The 19,582-nt window shown below is 26.5% G+C and overlaps 3 protein-coding genes across 3 annotated transcripts in view; 1 reads left to right on the plus strand and 2 right to left on the minus strand.

Moving 5' to 3' along the window:
- LOC126898311 (ABC-type organic anion transporter ABCA8B-like) overlaps positions 1–3,310 on the minus strand; it is a 32,480-nt gene extending 29,170 nt beyond the window's left edge. The window contains exons 1-5 of the mRNA XM_050672255.1: positions 3,265–3,310; positions 3,016–3,167; positions 2,778–2,939; positions 1,609–1,778; positions 873–1,174 (exon numbers count right to left, since the gene is read on the minus strand). Coding sequence (XP_050528212.1) covers positions 873–1,174; positions 1,609–1,778; positions 2,778–2,939; positions 3,016–3,114 — 733 coding nt within the window. The 5' untranslated portion in view covers positions 3,115–3,167; positions 3,265–3,310. The remainder of the gene's footprint in view (positions 1–872; positions 1,175–1,608; positions 1,779–2,777; positions 2,940–3,015; positions 3,168–3,264) is intronic.
- A 7,327-nt stretch (positions 3,311–10,637) lies between these two features.
- Positions 10,638–14,502, plus strand: LOC126898584 (40S ribosomal protein S3). Its single transcript, XM_050672799.1, has 4 exons — positions 10,638–10,772; positions 10,838–10,888; positions 12,536–13,043; positions 14,282–14,502. The coding sequence occupies exons 2-4, from the start codon at positions 10,856–10,858 to the stop codon at positions 14,473–14,475; spliced, it is 735 nt and encodes a 244-aa protein (XP_050528756.1). The 5' UTR covers positions 10,638–10,772; positions 10,838–10,855; the 3' UTR covers positions 14,476–14,502.
- A 1,499-nt stretch (positions 14,503–16,001) lies between these two features.
- LOC126898356 (RNA-binding protein 25) lies at positions 16,002–18,811 on the minus strand. Its single transcript, XM_050672314.1, has 2 exons — positions 18,657–18,811; positions 16,002–18,497 (listed from the first exon to the last, which is right to left on the minus strand). The coding sequence occupies exon 2, from the start codon at positions 18,490–18,492 to the stop codon at positions 16,258–16,260; it is 2,235 nt and encodes a 744-aa protein (XP_050528271.1). The 5' UTR covers positions 18,493–18,497; positions 18,657–18,811; the 3' UTR covers positions 16,002–16,257.
- Between the last annotated feature and the right edge of the window lie 771 nt (positions 18,812–19,582).

Here is a 19,582-nt window from a genome sequence, read left to right on the forward strand (position 1 = left end):
GGGGGGATTCAAAATGACAACTTTTTCACAAAAAATTTACTTTTTCAACTTAAATTTTGAAAATGTTCCGGAAAGTCTGACACTTTTCTATATATATTAAATTAAAGCTAATGTAATCTACTTTGTTATGTAAAAAAAAAATTTCGGACTTTATTTTGTCTTCACGGTGAAAATGGCTACCAAATGCTATTATTGTGTGAAAATTCTCAATTTTATTTTTTACATTTTTAACTTTATAATGCTATAACTTATTGAAAAGTGTATTGATCAATATAATTTTTTTATGGGAAATACTATTTTTTAATAATCCCTTTTTCATTCGACATACTTTATCTTAATCAGGATATTAATAAGGAACTAGCAGTTTATGAAGCTTTTGGAATAATCCACCAATTTTTTAAAATTAAACACTATCTAAAGATTTGCATCGAAGCGTTTTTTTTTCATAGTGATTTTAATCACTGTCAGATATCATTATACTTGATCCAACTATGCCACGTCACCACTGTGCCGCGACCCCCCTGTGCTGGGTTTTTATTTTTTAATTTTAATTTTTTAATTGTTATCCATATTTATATATCATATGGTAACTAATAATGTCTTTGAATTAAAAAAAATGAACTTTTTTATACATTTTTTATACTTTTTTAGAAATGGGGTCTAATAGACCCCCACGCGACTATGAACGTTAAAAATAGGTACATGCCTGCTTAAGGGTTAAATAAGTGGTCCACGATAAAAAAAATCACCTTGTATACAAATATTTTTATTATGAAAGAAAAATAATTTTAATATCCCAAAAAGTTTCATCTAATTTAATAGTATAAAAATTTTTAAATTTGATGAGAGTATAAACATCATAGACAACTTACTTGCTGTGTAACTTGGTTTCGGGAATATTACAAAACGATGACTTGGTAATTTTTTAGTTGTATTAGATACTATATATAATGCAGTACTATCAACAAGAGTCTGAAGAGCTAAAAATCCTGAATAAATATAATGAATTGCCGGACAAGATAAATCATCTTCTTGCTCGTTATTATGGTGATGTCGGTGAAGAATTTTTTTTGTAAACTTATTTGGAGATATAACTCGACATTGGTGATCATATCCATAAAGTTTGGAAGGCAAAGGTGAAGAATCGTAATATGGATTTGTATAAATTTCATAGCTAAAAATTAAAAAATAATAATTTTATTAATTCTTTATATAGTTAGTTTGTTGTGATAAATTTAATTGCATTGTACCATCTGAATTCTTATTAAGAAAAAATTAATCAATTTAACAAAAAATTCGTTCATATAATTTCTAGTCTTAAATATTAATATTATTACAGAGTAAACTGTATTTAATATTGTACTAAATATCACTTCATTCTACGTGTATTTTAGCCACTTGGAGGATATGAAAATAATTATTCATACAGATAAACGCCCAAAACTATAAAAAAGACTATTGTTTATTTAAAATAATATATTACTTTCAATGAACTCCGATAAATTATAATGTTATATTGTTCTATAAAAACAAGCCTTCTAAATAAAGAAATTTAAAGTTCCTACAGTAACGTTCTGATGGTACAATATTATTTGATAACATAATAACCTCAATGAGTGATTTAATAAGTCAATATATTCAAAAAATAAACCTATATAAATCTTTTCAGGATTTTTTCTTTGAACGTCAAATATCTCTTTTTTATCATTATATACACTGAAATTTATCTTTTCTCCCGTTCGTTCCATCCATAAATCATTCATATTTTCTAGAAAATTCTATAATTTGTTAATTAAATTATGAATATCATATAAATTTACACGACAATCTGAAATGCATAAATTTTTATAAACACTACATTTATGAAACAGATGGACAAATGTTGCGTAATCGATGTAATTGAGTTACACACGAATATACATATATTTTCTTAAATTTAAAATAATTTTTTTTTTGCGCTTCAAACTTTTTGTTTAGGCAAGGCAATCTGAATCTGATAAAGCTCAGACAGAAAATCTATATATTAGGTTTCACAAACCACATCTAAATAAGTTAATCTATGTAATTATTGTGAAAGTATGTATTAATAGTTACTTTATTGGATTCTCTAATCAAAATTTAAAACAAAAGAACTGAAAATCAACTGTTGTCAATATCTCCCCATTCACGAAATTACAGAGTAGATTATATCATTTAATTTAAATTAATTACGAAATCACACAAAAATAAAATAATGAGCAAAATCTGTTTATGTCTAAAAAATATAATCACGGAAATAACAGTATAAATTTTTATTTTAAAATGAATTTTGATACATAATATAAATTCTAAAATAAAGTTTATCTCATTTTTCATAACTAAATTTTGACAGTATACTTTTTAACATATAATTTATTAGTTAAAAAGGATGATTGATGTAAAAAGACGGTGAAATAAAATATTATCATTTTTAAGTTATTCATCAATATTATTTTATTTTATAATTTTTACTCAATTTAGTACTATGATTTTTTTTATACAAATAGTTTAGTTATATTTTTATTGGAATTTAGCTTTGAAACGTTCCAATTACTACCATTTAAAACATTTTCTTTTTTTTTGGTTTCCTGAAAAAATGTAAGTTTTGACGTGATCATCTTCAAACAAAAACCATTCAAATATTCTTTGCTCTTATGAAATACATTGTCATTTATAATATTAAAATTATTGTGAAACTGTGACTGATCTTTTAGCCAAAATATTTTTCGATCAAAGTTATTAGTTTTTAATTAACTTACAATAACTTGAGGTGTACCAGGTGCAACTGTAACATTTCCGTATAAATAATTATATATATCAGGTGATTCTTGAGGTGTTGTTACAGAAGGGAAATTTGGATCTGGCATTAATACTTTAATGACTACCAGTAAACATAGTGTATAAATAGGTAAAGCGATCTCCTAAGAATATTTAAGATAATTAATTTTCAAAAATTTGTTATTAATATCATGTGATAATTTCTATATAATTACTTACTGATAAAGTTTTTTTTAATTCTCTACGTTTTAGTAGTATATTTCTTACGGTAGTAGCTTTAAGTTGGTACCAAAATTCCAAATTTATAGGTATTTTCATTGTAGTAAAATTTTAAGAAAAAGTGACTGAAATGTTTGAATTTTACATATCAACTGTATGCATAAATTGAAAATTATATTGATTTTACAGTTGAAAAAGAACTTAGGGTTTAACTTTATTAATAATTAATAAATAAATAAGGCTACTTACAGGGACTTTTTCTTTTTAACTGTATCTGCTCAATACCTATAATTTAAAAAATACATCTATAAGTAGACATGCGTCATGCATATTATAACACAATGTTTAATAATTTAAAAAGGTCAATATAATGAACTATGAAATAGACAATATGTATAAAAATATTTTTTATTTATAATAATTATTTCATATTAAATCATAAACTGTTTTGTAGTATCGATCCTAAATGGGTAAAAGAGCGTAAATAACAATTTCACGAAAATTATATATGTTTTTAAATATTTCTAAATTTCTGATTAATCGATCTGTTAAATAATCTTTGACATTATGGGTAACCTAAGTGCGCTTTATTAAATAAAGCATTTAACTGAAATTTTCTGTTAAATGTTTTGTCATTTCTATTATGTTAGAGGAAGTTCGAATAAAGTGGATAGATTATGTTTATGAGCAATATAAAGTACAGTATTGTTATCAAACTTCTTTTAATAAATAATAATATTGTGAAAATATCTAAATTTTAAATTCTGTTCTTGAATTCAATTTTATATTTATCTGTAATAAGTTAAAGTAACTTTCAAAAATAATTAGTCTTAAAATTATTGTTATTAGGGCATTCATTAATTTTAACAATATATGAAATCAATCACAGACTCAATCGAGTTACTAAATTATTAATTAAGAGTAATCGAATGACTAGTATTTAAAGAATCACACTGTAGTATTAAACAACTTTATAAATTTTTATGTAAAAATTACAATATTAAATTATTCAATAACAATTTAATACTAAACTTAATTACTATAATAATTATTTATTCGTGTATTGTACTGTTACGCAGATCTGCCGCGAGAAAGTCTAGTTAAAAAAATATCATCACCAACTCTAGTCTCTATTTTAAATTGTTAATACCTTCCAAAATACTGTTCTAAAAATTGTTATTGATCGGTCATTTTCTTAATTAGATCATTATCTAATAAAAAAACTAATGTAATGAACTCCTAAAAAAGTTTAAAGCTTTATTTCGCAATTATATGAAAAGAATATCAGTAATAACGTCTTTATTGAAACTTTCCAAAAGGAATGTGTCAATTGTAAATTTTTCGGTTAAGCAATATCGGAAAGCTGACTGACCGCAACTATTGTAAACCAGAGCATCGTCAGTCTTTTGACTACCGTGATCTATGCATTTTATGTAGCCGTATTTTTTTTAATAAACTGAATTAATATTATATCAAGTGCTCGTGGTATCTTATTATTTTTTACTACACTCGTAACATTTGTTAATTATGTGTGTTGTCATTTAAAAAATTAAAGTTCTTATCTTTATAAGCTTTAAAGGATGAACATTGCAGTCATCGCTATGATTTAGGAAGAGAACCAACAATATCCATCAAAACTTTTTCTAATACTCTTAATGATATAGCATTAATGATCATTGGTTCCTTATTTGATAACCCTTATTCAGTTATAACATGATTTTATATAGTTAGATACTTATTTTCTCATACTATTCTACGATTATTTTATCCTGAGTTTTCCAATGCGATCTAACTCCTTGATGACCTGCAAGAGTAGTATCGTGGAATTTTATGATGAATCTCCATTTATCTCCTAGTGTCAGTTTATCCTCACTGAACATTGATGGCAATACTGGATTCTTGAAAACTAAATCTAAGCATAGCTCTGTCTTGATTCCAATTGAGCTTATCTCATTGTAACAAAGAAATTAAGTCAAAATAATAAATTTGGAAATGACTGAATCACACGTTATAATTACTATTAATTAGTATTATAATGCTTATATTCTTATAAAATTATATTTTATATTTTGATTGTCGCGAGTAGTCTTACAAAAATCATGTTATATATCAGATAAAAATTAAATCAAAACTATTAGCAAGGCTGGCAACATTATAACCGATGTATGTTATCCGTCAACTACCCCGACGTCTAACATGAAGAGGAAGCACCGCGGTCACCATCCATTAATAAAACCGGAAGTCTGATGCGACCGTGACAATCTAAATTAAATCTTACTTGTGACATAACTATTTGAGTTTTACTGGCGATTTTTCTGGTAAAAATTTTTTAGATTTAACAATATTTTAAATAATATTTCATAACTAGTTTTTTCGCAATAGGTTACTCTTGTAATAAGATATAGAATATACCTAGTCATATGGACTAGATGTACAACTTCCGTTACACTTTTCTCTTGATTTAGTAGTTTTTCATTTCATCCAACTTTTCTTCCAAATTGAAGTGAAGTTCCTTTTTTCATAAAGAAGTCTTAAAACAAAAAATGATAAATACCAATCATAGTCTTCTTCACAAAAATTTACTATGACTTCCTGAACATTTGCTATACCTGATTTTGATATCTTCACTGCTTGTAGAAAATAATGTAGGTTTTCTCAAACTGTTGTATTTCAATAATACTAGAATTAGATGTCAATGAGATGGGTATATATGAGTGGTCCTCATAATCATCAAAGTATAGTGGTAAGTAAAAGTTTGTTCCTTTGATTGAGTTCTGATTGTAACGTGTATACAACCAAGCGCATCAGCGTTAGTATTATTTTACTATCAGGCTTGTAATAATGTAGGCTTGTAATCATGCACAATGGTTCGTTACTACTAAAACTTTTGGTCAAAAAGATAAGGGTGGAACTATTTAATTTCATTATTGAATGGAGTTATGAAAAAAGTTATGGTTATCCATTAAAGTTTTTTCCTCAGTATTTAGATGATCAATTTGAATACATTCTTTAGTAATTTTGATTTTAAGTAGTTTTGATCGTTGATTACTCAAAGAAGAACTGTTATCAGAAGTAAAAATATAAAACGACTTCAGTTCAGTCCATTTGTCGAATGAAAGTTGATACAGAGCGAGATTCACACAGAGATAATATTGATATTAGCGGTTGATAATTTGTAATATCTTATGATTGTCAGTACTTTACCGCACAATAAGTTGTCTTCTATACTTTAAAATTGATTGACTAAAGTCGTTGCTTCAGCGATGTCATATACAGAAATACAATTAAAAGATTAAAAGCGTGAAAATGTTTCACATAATTTTTCACATGTAAAACGCAAAAATTTTGCGAAATGGCCCTTCTGATCACATGAATGTCAATTTGGATTTTGATGTAAATGGTTGTAACACAGGTGGTCCTTTCGGCTTTTATTTAGGTATTGCCAGGCACCACAGNACACAGGTGGTCCTTTCGGCTTTTATTTAGGTATTGCCATAGTATTTCTTATCGGCTCTTCGTTACGGGCTACTTGTATTGCTTTACCCAACTTACTAGGATTTCTTGCTCTTATGAAATCCTTTACATTCCTAGAGCTTTAAATAAATATTTTTATCATTTGATTATTAATTTCACGCTCTATTACTTCAATAACTTTTGCCGGTTGATCCGTTGCCTCTAACTCAATCATTTGAAGTTTATCATAGAATATGATAAAGTATTTCTCCTGGTGATTGTTTAGTCGCATACAATTTAAGGTATAAATATTATGTAGTTAACGAATATTATCGTTGATATAACTGCTACCACTTGCCATCTCATTTAAATAAATAATGCATTAGATCTAGTAGAGGTTTATTTTCACTTTTAATTATAATTAAATTTTTTTATAAAACTGTTTTTTCATTATTCTATTATTATTCTACAATGTAATTATCGCATTTAAAAACAATTTTCCATTTTGCATATATTTAGAATTTTTTTTTAGCTAAAATTAAATACCGCGAATTTGGGAGAATTTCTTGATATAAATAAAAATTCTTAAAACAATTGGTTATTTTGGACAGTAACCAAACTTGTAGTGTGAATAGAAATAATGAATAAATATAATTGAAAAACCATAAAATTATGACTAAAAAAAATAATTGAAAATTTAAATTTTTTGATTGAATTTTAAAATACAATATATTATAGTTGAATTTTAGAAATTATTGGATCATTTAACTTGTGTTCCAGTATGGTCTAGCAGTCTAGTTTTTACAAGTAATAATGTCAAGATTAATTTTTAAACATATTTAAATATTTATTTAAATAATATTTGATCATTTTTTTGTTATATTCATTTAAAATATTATTTATATCTAATAACTTAACTGAGTGTTCTTATTTATTTCAACTGCCTGTCTTTATGGCTTCAACCAGAAGCATTACTACTAGGATTCTCAGGTCTGAGCCAAGAACAAATATAAATTACGTTACTTGCGGATCAAATACTTGGTCCGCAACAAAACAATATACAGTGGACCTCCGGTAATCCGGCGTCCCTTGTAATTCGACATGTCTATTATTATTGGGTATTTTTTTTACAATCTTCGCTAATGTAGATAATGCATGATTGAACAGGTTACAATTGTGCCATCACTATTGTGCTCAAAGTATAGATTCTTTGTTTACTGTTTATTCATTGTGTATTACGTATACGTACCTAGTAAATTATGTCGTCACAAGCCCAGAAGCGAAAGCACAAAACACTGAAAATTAAAGAAAAATGTAATATTTTAGACCGTTTAAATCGTAATGAATCTTTTAGTAGTTTAACAAGTGAATACGGCGTAGGCCGATCTACAATTTATGATTTAAAAAAAAATCATGAGAAGATTAAAAACTTCGTATCAACTACTGACTGTGGGCCAGGCAAGAGACGGACACTCAGGAAAGCTGAACATACAGAAGTGGAAGAAGCTTTGTACATGTGGTTTCTTCAGGAAAGAAATAGGCATGCTCCAATTTCGGGACCCAAGTTGGCCATGAAAGCTAAGTTTTTTTTATAAAGAAATTATAAAAAAAGATGATATTGTGGCTAGCAAGGGATGGTTAGAACGTTTCAAAAGTCGTCGTGGCATACGTTTAATGACTATAACAGGAGAGAAAATTTCTAATGATGCTAACTGCATAGAGCCATTTAAATTAAGATTTTTGCAAAAGGTGAAAGATATAAATCTTAATCGATCACAAGTGTACAATGCAGACGAATCAGGACTTTTTTGACATGTGATACCAAACAAAATGTTCGCTTCCTATAACGAAAAATCGTTACCTGGGCGAAAAGTAAGTAAAGAGCGTGTAACCATACTACTATATGCAAATGCTGCGGGTACACACGCGCTAAAAATGGTGGTCGTTGGAAAATTTAATAAACCACGTGCATTCAAAAACATTGATTTACCTGCACATTATTATGGTCAAAAAAGTGCGTGGATGACAAAAGACCTTTTCAAGACGTGGTTTGATGAATGCTTTGTACCAGAAGTTAAAAAATCATAATTTTCCTCAAAAAGCGTTATTGCTTATTGATAACGCTCCCGGTCATCCGCCTGAAGAAGAACTGACAACTGAGGATAAATGCGATGTTTCTTCCACCAAACTGCACTGCACTGATTCAACCAATGGATCAGCATATCATATACTTAAAGCAATATTATAAGAAAAATCTACTTCTGAGAGCTGTATCAAAAGATCAGCCAATAGAAAAAACTTTAAAAGAATTCAATATGAAAAACTTGGTTTTTGCTCTTTATCAATCGTGGAATGCATAACCTTCGTCAACTATTACATCGACTTGGGAAAAGTTATGGCCGGATATAGTCACCAGTCCTAGCAACGATCCACAAATCAGTGTAACTTCTGGAGTAATAGAGAAAGTTATTGCTGAAACACAGATAAGATCGCAAGATTTGGAAATCTGGTACCATGGAATGGATAAGGAGGAAAATATATTTTATGAAATGTCTGACGATGAGATTATAAAAGAGATATCTAGTAATACAACCATAAATCAGGAAGATGATGACGACGTAATTGCAACTACTCTGCAAATGATAGCACAAGATGCAGCTTACGCCTTTGAACTGGGATTGCAATGGGCTGAGGAGAATGGTGCATCCAACAACGAACTTTTACTTTTAAGAAGACTGAGGGACAGAGCATTGGTCTCGCGTTTCAATAATGTTAAACAAAAAAAAATTGATTAATATTTTCATGTTTCATAAATTCATATCATGATTTTTATTCATAATTTTTGACTATTTTAGTATGTACATTAGTTTAAACGCAATTACATTGTAATTGTATTCCTTAATGTAAAGTTATTGTTTTTTGTAAGTTCATTAACATTAATGATGTTAATTTTATAATAAAATGTAAGCTTTCTATTGTGTTGATTAATTTACTTAAATCGACATACATAATGAAGCATGATTTGTACTTCACACCAGGGCCTGTCAAGACAAAATCTTATCTTTGGATTTATGATTTTTCGGATTACAAGGTACCCTTTTTTAAAAAGTCCCGGACTATAGGAGGTCTTAGGGAATACTCTATAATCCGACAAATTCGATAATTCGACACTGACCTGCAAAACGTTTGTCAGATTACCAGGGGTCCACTGTATATCTTTTTTGAATTAAAATTTACATGAATCAATTCTTTTAGCTATCAAAATGTAAAGCGGGCCATACACTATCAATCAAAGAATGGCAATCGTAATGAATGATAGTTCGATTGATGACTGATGATTGACATACACATACAACCAAGAATGACAGTTCTCATAAAAAATTGAAAAATTGCTCGTCGCACACTTACACGTGGACATGCCGGTTTTTGACTGATAAGTCATCAATCAATCCTATACACTATCATTCAGGAGTGCCAATCTACTCGAATGACAACAAAAAATCAAACATGACTGAAATTCGTCAATCAAAAAATTTGATTGTCAATCTACATCATTCTTACCAATACACAGTCAGTCTTGACTGCCAATCAAGAAGACTGTCATTCAAAATGCATAGTGTATGGCCCGCTTAAAGTAAAATATACAGTAGTTATTATTCGAATAGAAAATACTGAATATTTTATTCCTTATTCCTAAAATGACTCTTTAGTATAAAATCTCTTAACTTTAATATATTGAAACAGATAAATGGTTTATTTAATAAAAAAAATTATATGAATAAAATTTTTTGTAATTTTTAGTATCATATTGTAAAATTAAAAATAAGATCCCACTTTTAGGAATTTTTATTTCTAATTGGATAAAAAACATTAGTATTTAATTACATAATATTGTAGTTTTAGGAATCTAATATTATTAATTCTTTTGATATTTTGTTTTCAATTTGAGTAGTATCGATACTTTTGTGTCGATAATTAGTATCAATATAAGTATAGATTAAATATGCATGTGTATTTAATCTATGATATAAGTGTATTTAATTAAATACCAAGTGAAAATATCAGGAACTAACTTTCAATATGAGGTTTCAATCTGTGGTTTTACCAAACGCTAACAGTGCTATCTATGTTATAAGTGTGTTACACTAATTGAATATTGAAACTATTTATGTTGGTCATACTATATACTAGTTTTTCGTCAGCAATGTTGGCTAACATTTGAGTACAATATCCATGCGATCCTTTTTCCGTGAGATATAACCCAAAAAATTCATCTCGTTTCATCAACTAATATAAGATTTTAAGTAAGTATTTATGTCTTTAACGCATTATCTTGTAGTACAAGTTCACTTACCGCAACTCATTTTAGGTAAGCAAGAAAAGAAAAATGCCAGCCAAAACAACTTCTGTGAAGAAACGGGTAAGCGGTTGTCGTACACATTTTTATTTTCTTCAAAGTACTTGTCTAAAATAGCGTTGGACGGCTTATTTAAAATACATTTTATGCTTATTCAATTTTCAATTTACTCCACGGTTAAATTTTTTTACGTAATAGTTTGTTAAATAGTAATTTTTTTTTTTTAAATTGTGTGTAACGATCAGTTGCAACTATTTACATTTCCACTCGCCTTATAATTATCTATTCCCATGACTTTTAGTTTCGGTTGTTTTATATTAACTAAATTTCATATGAAGATTTTAAATTACCAAAATGTATTGTAAAAAGTTGTTTTTTAATCAATACTAAAATATTTTAAATCTGTTTTTTATGATAATAAGCATATACATAGATGTGTACTTTATGATCTTTATAGCAATGTATAAAGTCTCTGTTATGAAATATATTTGTTTTATATATTAATAATACATAAATAATTGTCCCAAAATTTTTTAGAATTAAAAAAAATGAAACTACGATTGCACTTAAGGATAAAACTAAAAATTAAAATTAACATTTTATAAGGAATTATATGAGAATTATTTATATATCTATAAATAATTATACTAATTTTTTTTTTTGTGTGTGTATTCAGAATTTAAACATACTAATAATGTCATAATTAAGAAAAATATAACAACAGGCAAAAATTTAGTATAATAATAATATTTTCATTAAGTATTTTTGTATGTAGCTTTCATTTTTAATTTTAGTAATTTTTAGATGCCCAATAATTTTTCTCCAACTGCACTTATAACGTAACTAATAATTGTAAACTGAAGTATACAAATTTCATATATTAAGGGTTATAGCTCTAAATAATTAATAGTTAATAGTACAAAAATGTTATAGGAAAAAAAACTTTGTTAAGTATTTTCTAATTATTATTAAACACTATCAATATTACCCTTTTTTTGTTTCAATACAAAATGAGGTGATAAGCTAAAAGTAATTTTTTAATTTTAAACCTTGTTTGTTTTCAACTATTGAAAATATATATATATATAAATTTTTATTTTTTAAACGAATTTAACCTGAGCGAACATCATTATTTGATTCAAGGTTGTAACTATAAAATGAATAATCTAATTGTTGCAATTACAATTTATAGTTAATAGTACTTATCTTTAATCTTAATTTAGTTGAATCATAATTTTTAATGCACTATCATTAATTGTTCATTCACTGGAAAGTTCTAATTTTTAACATAAAATACATTATATTAATTAATTATAAATATTTTTACATTTATAATACTGAAAATTTTCAAGACAACAAGTTAGGATTAATTTTTTGAATGTATCAAAATGTAAATAATAAAAGACTTAAAAAGATTTGAAAAAAACATTTAGAGTTAAAAAACATAAATTTTATAAGATAATTTACAAATACAGGTAGATTATAGCTTTTTTACAGTGATGTTATTCAGATATACATTCTACATTTCCAATTAGTATACTTTTAAATGTTAATTAACTACATAGTGCCCTATAAACTACTATTAGGCATAAAGATCAATATGTAACTAATAGTAATTAAAAAAAAATTCAAACTTAATTTTTAATAGCAAGTAATTGAGTAGTTTATTATATAAAAATAAATTATTTACTTTTGTAAATTATATTTTAGTTTGTATCTGATGGTTTATTGCGAGCTGAACTCAACGAGTTTCTGACAAGAGAATTAGCAGAAGATGGTTATTCAGGTGTAGACGTTAGAGCTGCTCCTTCTCGTACAGAAATAGTTATCTCAGCTACTCGTACTCAAAATGTTTTGGGAGATAAAGGACGTCGTATTCGTGAACTTACATCACTCATTCAAAAACGTTTTGATTTTAAAGACAAGGCAGTTGAATTATTTGCTGAAAAAGTAGCACAACGTGGATTATGTGCAGTTGCTCAAGCTGAATCTTTACGTTATAAATTAATTGGAGGATTAGCAGTTCGAAGAGCGTGCTATGGAGTTTTGAGATTTATCATGGAAAGTGGGGCTAAAGGATGTGAAGTGGTTGTATCTGGTAAATTAAGAGGTCAGAGAGCCAAATCAATGAAGTTTGTTGATGGTTTAATGATTCACAGTGGAGACCCTTGCAATGACTATGTTAATGTTGCTACTAGACACGTTTTGTTAAGACAAGGTAATTTTCAATTATACAGTTGATCTAAATTTAGTAATGCACTCATTTTTGGGTCATCCCATGTGAAATCACCCTTCTTAAAAACTAGGTTAAAGTGTACAGCTATTGGCATATTTTATCAATAAACACCAGTATTTGGGTTTTTATGATTAATTATATTTAAAAAATGAGACAGGCTTTATTCATTTTATATTTTTGCCAAAAATTTGATTTTTACTCAACTATTAAATGTTACTACATATTATATAGTTAATAATCAATTAATTAAGGGATCCTTCAAAAAAAATGTCAATAATTTTATATTATATAAAAAAAAAATATTTTATTTAAAAAAAAAAACAATGTATTTAACTTCATGAATTGTTATAAAATATTTCACTTATTAAATATAGTTCGAAAAATTCAATTTTTGTAATTAAATACTATGTAATAGATTAAAACCTAAGTAATTCCTTAAGGTTTATTACGGTTTATTTACTCTATTGAAAATTTTAAATTTTTCTAAAGAAAAAATATTAGATTCCAAAAACTACAATATTATGTAATTAAAAAATAATGTTTTTTATTTAAGAATAAAAATTCCTAAAAGTGGAATCCCATTTTCAACTTTATAATATGATACTAAAAATTACAAAAAAAATTTTATTCATATCTTTTTTTTTTATTATTAAATGAACTATTTATCTGTTTCAATATATTAAAGTAAAGAGATTTTAGTCCAAAATTCTATTGTTATTTAATTGTTTTAAATGCATTAGTCTTCATTTTTCTATACTGTCACCTAAACTAATTTTTATTGATTAAGGTAATGAACATTATTGATCATCTAGTGTTGACAATTTTTCTTGATAACTATCATAAGAAATAATTTATGGGCTATCAAAACAAATTGTTGCTACATTAGATATTATAAAACCTAATAAATTATAAATTCTTACTTGAAATCCTTACCTTTGAATAATCTTTAAATGTCAAATGTTAAACTATTTATTGGATAAAATAAATTATGAGAACAAAATTGTTGTTCTTTTTCTTTTTATCAAATTATTAATTTAATAATAGTGGTTCTCATTAAAAAAAATATATTTAATTACATATTAAAAATTTTGGAACCTAATATTTTTTCTTTTCACAAAGATTAAACATTTTATTTGGAAAATGATTGTCTTACAAAATTTCAATCGCCTTATATTAATATACCATGATAATTTTAAGTAATTATAATTGATATTATTCAGGTGTATTGGGAATTAAAGTTAAAATCATGTTGCCATGGGATCAATCTGGCAAACTAGGACCTAAGAAGCCATTGCCAGACAATGTCAGTGTTGCTGAGCCTAAGGAAGAAATTCTTCCATTAGCTCCCACTAGTGATATTAAATCTAAACCAGACACGATAGCCCCAATTCCTGTTGTACCATTGGTTGGATAAAATAAAAAATTTTACTAATAAAATTTATTTAATGTGTATTTATTTCATTAATTATTATGTATAATTCACACATTTGAAATTTCAAGTTCAAATTTTTGGCAATATCAAAATGTTCACATTTTCTTAGTTTTAAAACACTATACATATATTTAAAAATAACATAACATTTGCATATATTGTAAATTCTTTAAATAATGCCTTAACCAAAATGAATCAAACATCTATATAGTCATTATTTAATTGCAATATCATAATTTCGTCAAATTTTGAAATAATTTGTATTGTAAATTAATAGCCTTACGCTAGTTGACTTACTTAATCAATATTTTCAGTGATATTTGCTTGAATAGTAATTATTTAATCAAAAATGTATCATAATTATCATGTACTTTCAATTAGCTTTTATTAATCTATCTGTTAAAAATAATAATTTTATAATAGACCAAAATTTGGTCGATGAAATAAAGCGTATTAAGTACATAAAATATTTATACCTGTGGCATATAAAACTTTGCAAGTTCAAAATAAATTAAATAACTTATCAATTAATAAAAAAACATTAATATCTTTAAATGCAACAAATATTAACAAAATCTAAAAATTTGATAGGACTTTATTACAGGAACTAAGTATTTTTTAATTGTTGCATCCTATGAGAATTATTTGATTAGACTTATTGTTAATAACTTCATTAACATTTAATGGTTTGTACAGTAAATAAACTTATAATTGTATAAAGGTGTATTGAATGAGCAATTCAATGTTATATTTTATGACATTTTAACACTAAAAAATTGAGATTCACTTGTTTTGACTCGTCAAGACACACCTTGTTAAAAAAAACTAATATTCAAGTATAACTAAGATATATTGAAAATTATTTTATAACTCCAAAGCTTTTTGAATACATTTTTTGTATAATTAATTCTTTTAAATGAATTCTCCAAGTATATATATTTAAAATATTAGATTTATTATTTCTAACTATAATACATAATCTGCTCAAATTCTTGAAAGTTAAATTTGTCTTCATAAAATAATTATAATTTTTTAATTATAAATATGTATTATTTTAAAAAATTACATTTCATCATTAAAATTATGTGTAAATATATATAATTTAACATAAAAATTTATATATACTTTGGATCCTTGGCATTTTACAAATTAAAGAAATATTAATATTCCTTTATAAAAGTGATAAAATATTTTACAACTTTTGTTTAATTTTTCATCAAAAATTTAATTAAGAATTATATTTTAATAAATTGTTATGCTCATAAAATATTAATACTATTCAATATTACACATCTTTTATAATTTGCACGTTTTTTCAACTTTGATAGTTTCTTTAAAATTGGACTTCAATAAATACATATAATAATAATAAAGTTGTTTTTATAATGAATTTCATTATAAAATTGTTAATTTAACCTGAATTTCATGATAATATATTAATTAGTTTTTTTTTGTATACATATTTCTTTCTTTTATTAGCATTTCATGACATATAAAAAAGTTCTGAGTTTGAAACATAATAATTTATTGATGTTTAATGGAAAAAACATAGTTTAAAAATAAATTTTTTAAGATTTTTATTATTAACATGTGATTTAGAAAAAACAAGAAAAATGAAAAAACAGTTGTTTTCATAAATAATTAATTTTTTAATATAATTAAATAATTTTCAATATTTTATTTCAAAAAAATATGTCAAGTTAAATAATAAAAGATAACTTTTATTAGGAAATTAAATTTATTTACAAAAATAAACATAAAAAATTAAGGGTCTTTGTGACCATTTTCTTCCAATTTAACTAAACCTAATTTTTTAGCTTCAACTTCATACACTAGAAGTCTCCACATTTTTACAACAAACACCTCAGCTTCTTCGTCTAGTACCATCTGGACATCATCTAATATTGCTTGAGGACTACTACCAGCCAAAACTTTTGAACAAATAAAATCAACTAATGTTGGCTCAGGTTCTCCAATATATTCAATGATTTTTTTATTAATCCAGGGCCTAATACGCTTTTCCATAAGTTGATTATCTACTACAGACCAGTCAAGATGGAATGAAAAGAGATCATCTTTATCAGTAGGTATACGATCAATTAACTGGCGAATATTTTTCTTTTTTTCTTCAACTGCCTTACTTTCTTCTTCTTTTTTATCAGTATAATCAATAGGAACCAATTTTCTCTTCTTTGGTTTTGGAACTTCTTCATCATCATTATTAAATACATCTTTAACATCCATTCTTTTTTTAATCATTAGAGTAGTAGTTATAGGAACCATTTCAGGTGGAGGTGTATGAGGTTCAACACTATGTGGTGTAGCTAGTTGTTGTGGACTAGGTGTCTGAGTTTTATCATTTTCTCGTCTATTTCGTTCTTGTTCAGCTTCTATATCTTTTTGTTTTTGGATTTCTTTTTCCAATTCCATTTCATATTTTTTTAATTTATCTTTTTGCTTTTCAGCTACATCTATTAATAATTTAGGTTTATACATTTCTTCTCTAGCTTTCAATACTTTTGCAAATTCTAATTCAGGATCTTTATAATCACTGTTGTAAATTTTTTCTCGGATTGCTTCAAGTTCATCTTTTTCTTTTTGTCGATCCCTACCATCTTCTTCAATTTCTTTTTCTCTTAATTCAATTCTTTTTTGTAATTCTCTTCCTTTGTAATACTTTACATCATCTTTTTCATCATCATAATCCTCAAGAAATTCTTTAAGTTTTTTTGCATTTCTTTCTCGTTCCTCTTCAATCATTTGTTTTTTAGCACGTTCCTTAGCTAATTCTTTTTTTTTTTGATTTTCTCTTACTTCCCACTGTTTTCGTTTTTCTTGATAAGCTATTTCTCGTTCTCTGCGTCTGTCTTCTTCTTTTTTCATTTCTAGTTCTTCTTCTTCCATTTCTTTTTCCCTTAATCTATTTTTATCATAATGACCTCTACTACTTTTTTCAGGTTCTTTTTCTTTCCGATTTTCTTTATCTATGCTTTTTTCTCTTTCTTTTTTTTCTCTTTCTCTTTCTTTTTCTCTTCTATCCTTTTTTTCTCTATCTCGTTTGTCTCTTTCATCTCTTTCCCTATCTCTTTTATCTCTATCTTCTTTCTCTTTATCCCGTTTGTCACGTTCTTCTCTACGACGTATTCTTCTACTTTCTTCAGAATCTGGACTATCAGGAGTAACATGTCGTCCATTCTGTTTCTCTTTTTCTTGTCTTTTCTTTCTTTCAACTTCTTTTTCTTCTTCTCGTTTTTTCATAATTTCACGAAATTTGCCAATCTCTCTGTTAATTAAATTTTTTTTTTCATCTTCATTGGGAACTAAATCGAATCCAACACCGTCAACGATACTAGGTTTATCTTCTTCTTCATTAAGTTTTCCTTCTTTATTCATTTCTTCGTTATGCTCAGCAATAATACTATCAATTCTTTGTCGACAATACACTTCAAATTGCTTGCTTTCTTCTGAATCATCAGTTCCTTTTTTTTCAGCTTTAAATTGGTCCAGTGTCTCTTGTGCTTTTGCATCAACCTTTACAACAAGTTTTTTATCCCCAACTTCCATATCATGTAAAACTTTGATTGCTCTGATTGCTGCTTCAGCACCATAATATTCACAAAATCCAAATCCTTGAACTCTTTTCCATGTAGCTATGTTTCCACAAGTGGCTAATATATGCCTTATCATTGTATCAGGAGCTTTTTCTGCAATATTTCCAACAAAAACTGTAATTGGGGGTTCAGTAGGAGTAGGAGGGCGGAAAGTTTTACGGGGAACTCTTGGGTTGAAACGTGGAGGAGCTGAAACAACATGTGGTGTAACAGGAACAACCATAGGTGGTTGCTGCATTTGAGTCCATACCATAGGTTGTGGTACAGGAACATTTGGTACAGTAGGTGTGAACGGCATGACTAAGTAATTAGATGATGTAGTTGGCAAAAAACCTGCACTAGAACCTGAAGTATTTAAATTTGGATCAGCCATAGATATTTCTACCATAAAATCTGAGTAAAAAAAAGAACAATAACCAATTTAATCAATAAACAGTAAAAATAACGAAAAAAGTTGTACAAATAAACTAGGAGGAAATAAAACAAAACACATTATCATTATTATTTTATATTTATCAAATAAACATTTGTGATTAATGCAATTATTCTTACTTCAATTAAAGAGACAAAGAACATTTGGTTGAATATATATATTGATAGACTTTTAAAGATTCAATGATATAAATTCAAGTTGTTTCAATGAAAAACTAAAATCACATTTTATTTTATCATTATTTATATTTTAAACATATTACTGTGATAAAGTAAAGAAATTGTTGATAAAACTTTATTTGGTCATTCAAATGACATTAAATTTCATGGAATAAAATAAGTTGTTTGTAAGCATTACACAGTACTGTAAGAGTAAGAAACAATGACAATGCTTGTTAAACACTATGATAAAGCTAATTAAATACTACAAAAATCTTCCTAACTGCTCAAAAACTACTGCGAGGCAATTTTATTCATTTTAGTAATTTAACCAGTTAACAGATATAATAATATTATTTCATAGTTTTGTTTGTCTTGAGAATACCTTATTTCATCACTACACAAAATTAAAACAAGTTGGTTACACTGTAAATATTTTTCAATTATTCAATTACTAGATTATCACCATCTTGGTTTGCAAAACTTGATTTCAAATAAATAATAAATTTAAAGGAGTAGTTACCATTTCACAATAATGGTTTTTCTGATCTATTGTCAAATTTTGACAATGTATCTCAATAGATCAGAAAATATTTTTACCAAGAAACAAAACAACATACATTTTTCATGGTACATAATGCATTTAATACCAAACATAAATGTGCTTAAAGATTCAGGTCGGAGGCAACAAAAATTTGTACCAGTCCCCAATCTTAACTAAACGGACTACATTTTATAGAAGATATAAGGAATTTGCAGAGGGTTTACTCTTAAAAATCCATCATATTTACTTAGTTTAAAATTTTTATACAGTAAAGTAGAACAGATTACTTCTTAATCCTTAGTAGTTTCCCAATATCACTATTGTTGAGGTTACTATTATAACC

This window comes from Daktulosphaira vitifoliae, unplaced genomic scaffold (genome assembly GCF_025091365.1).
Source record: "Daktulosphaira vitifoliae isolate Bord-2020 unplaced genomic scaffold, ASM2509136v1 Scaffold_1, whole genome shotgun sequence".
Lineage (NCBI taxonomy): Eukaryota > Metazoa > Arthropoda > Insecta > Hemiptera > Phylloxeridae > Daktulosphaira > Daktulosphaira vitifoliae.

Bases quoted from the DNA above. Each gene is read 5' to 3' on its own strand.
- LOC126898584 (XM_050672799.1), top strand. From the start codon at position 10,856: ATGCCAGCCAAAACAACTTCTGTGAAGAAACGG. The intron at 10,889-12,535 runs GTAAGCGGTTGT...ATTATATTTTAG, and splicing joins CAACTTCTGTGAAGAAACGG to TTTGTATCTGATGGTTTATT. The intron at 13,044-14,281 runs GTAATTTTCAAT...GATATTATTCAG, and splicing joins ACACGTTTTGTTAAGACAAG to GTGTATTGGGAATTAAAGTT.
- LOC126898356 (XM_050672314.1), bottom strand. From the start codon at position 18,492: ATGGTAGAAATATCTATGGCTGATCCAAATTTAAATACTTCAGGTTCT.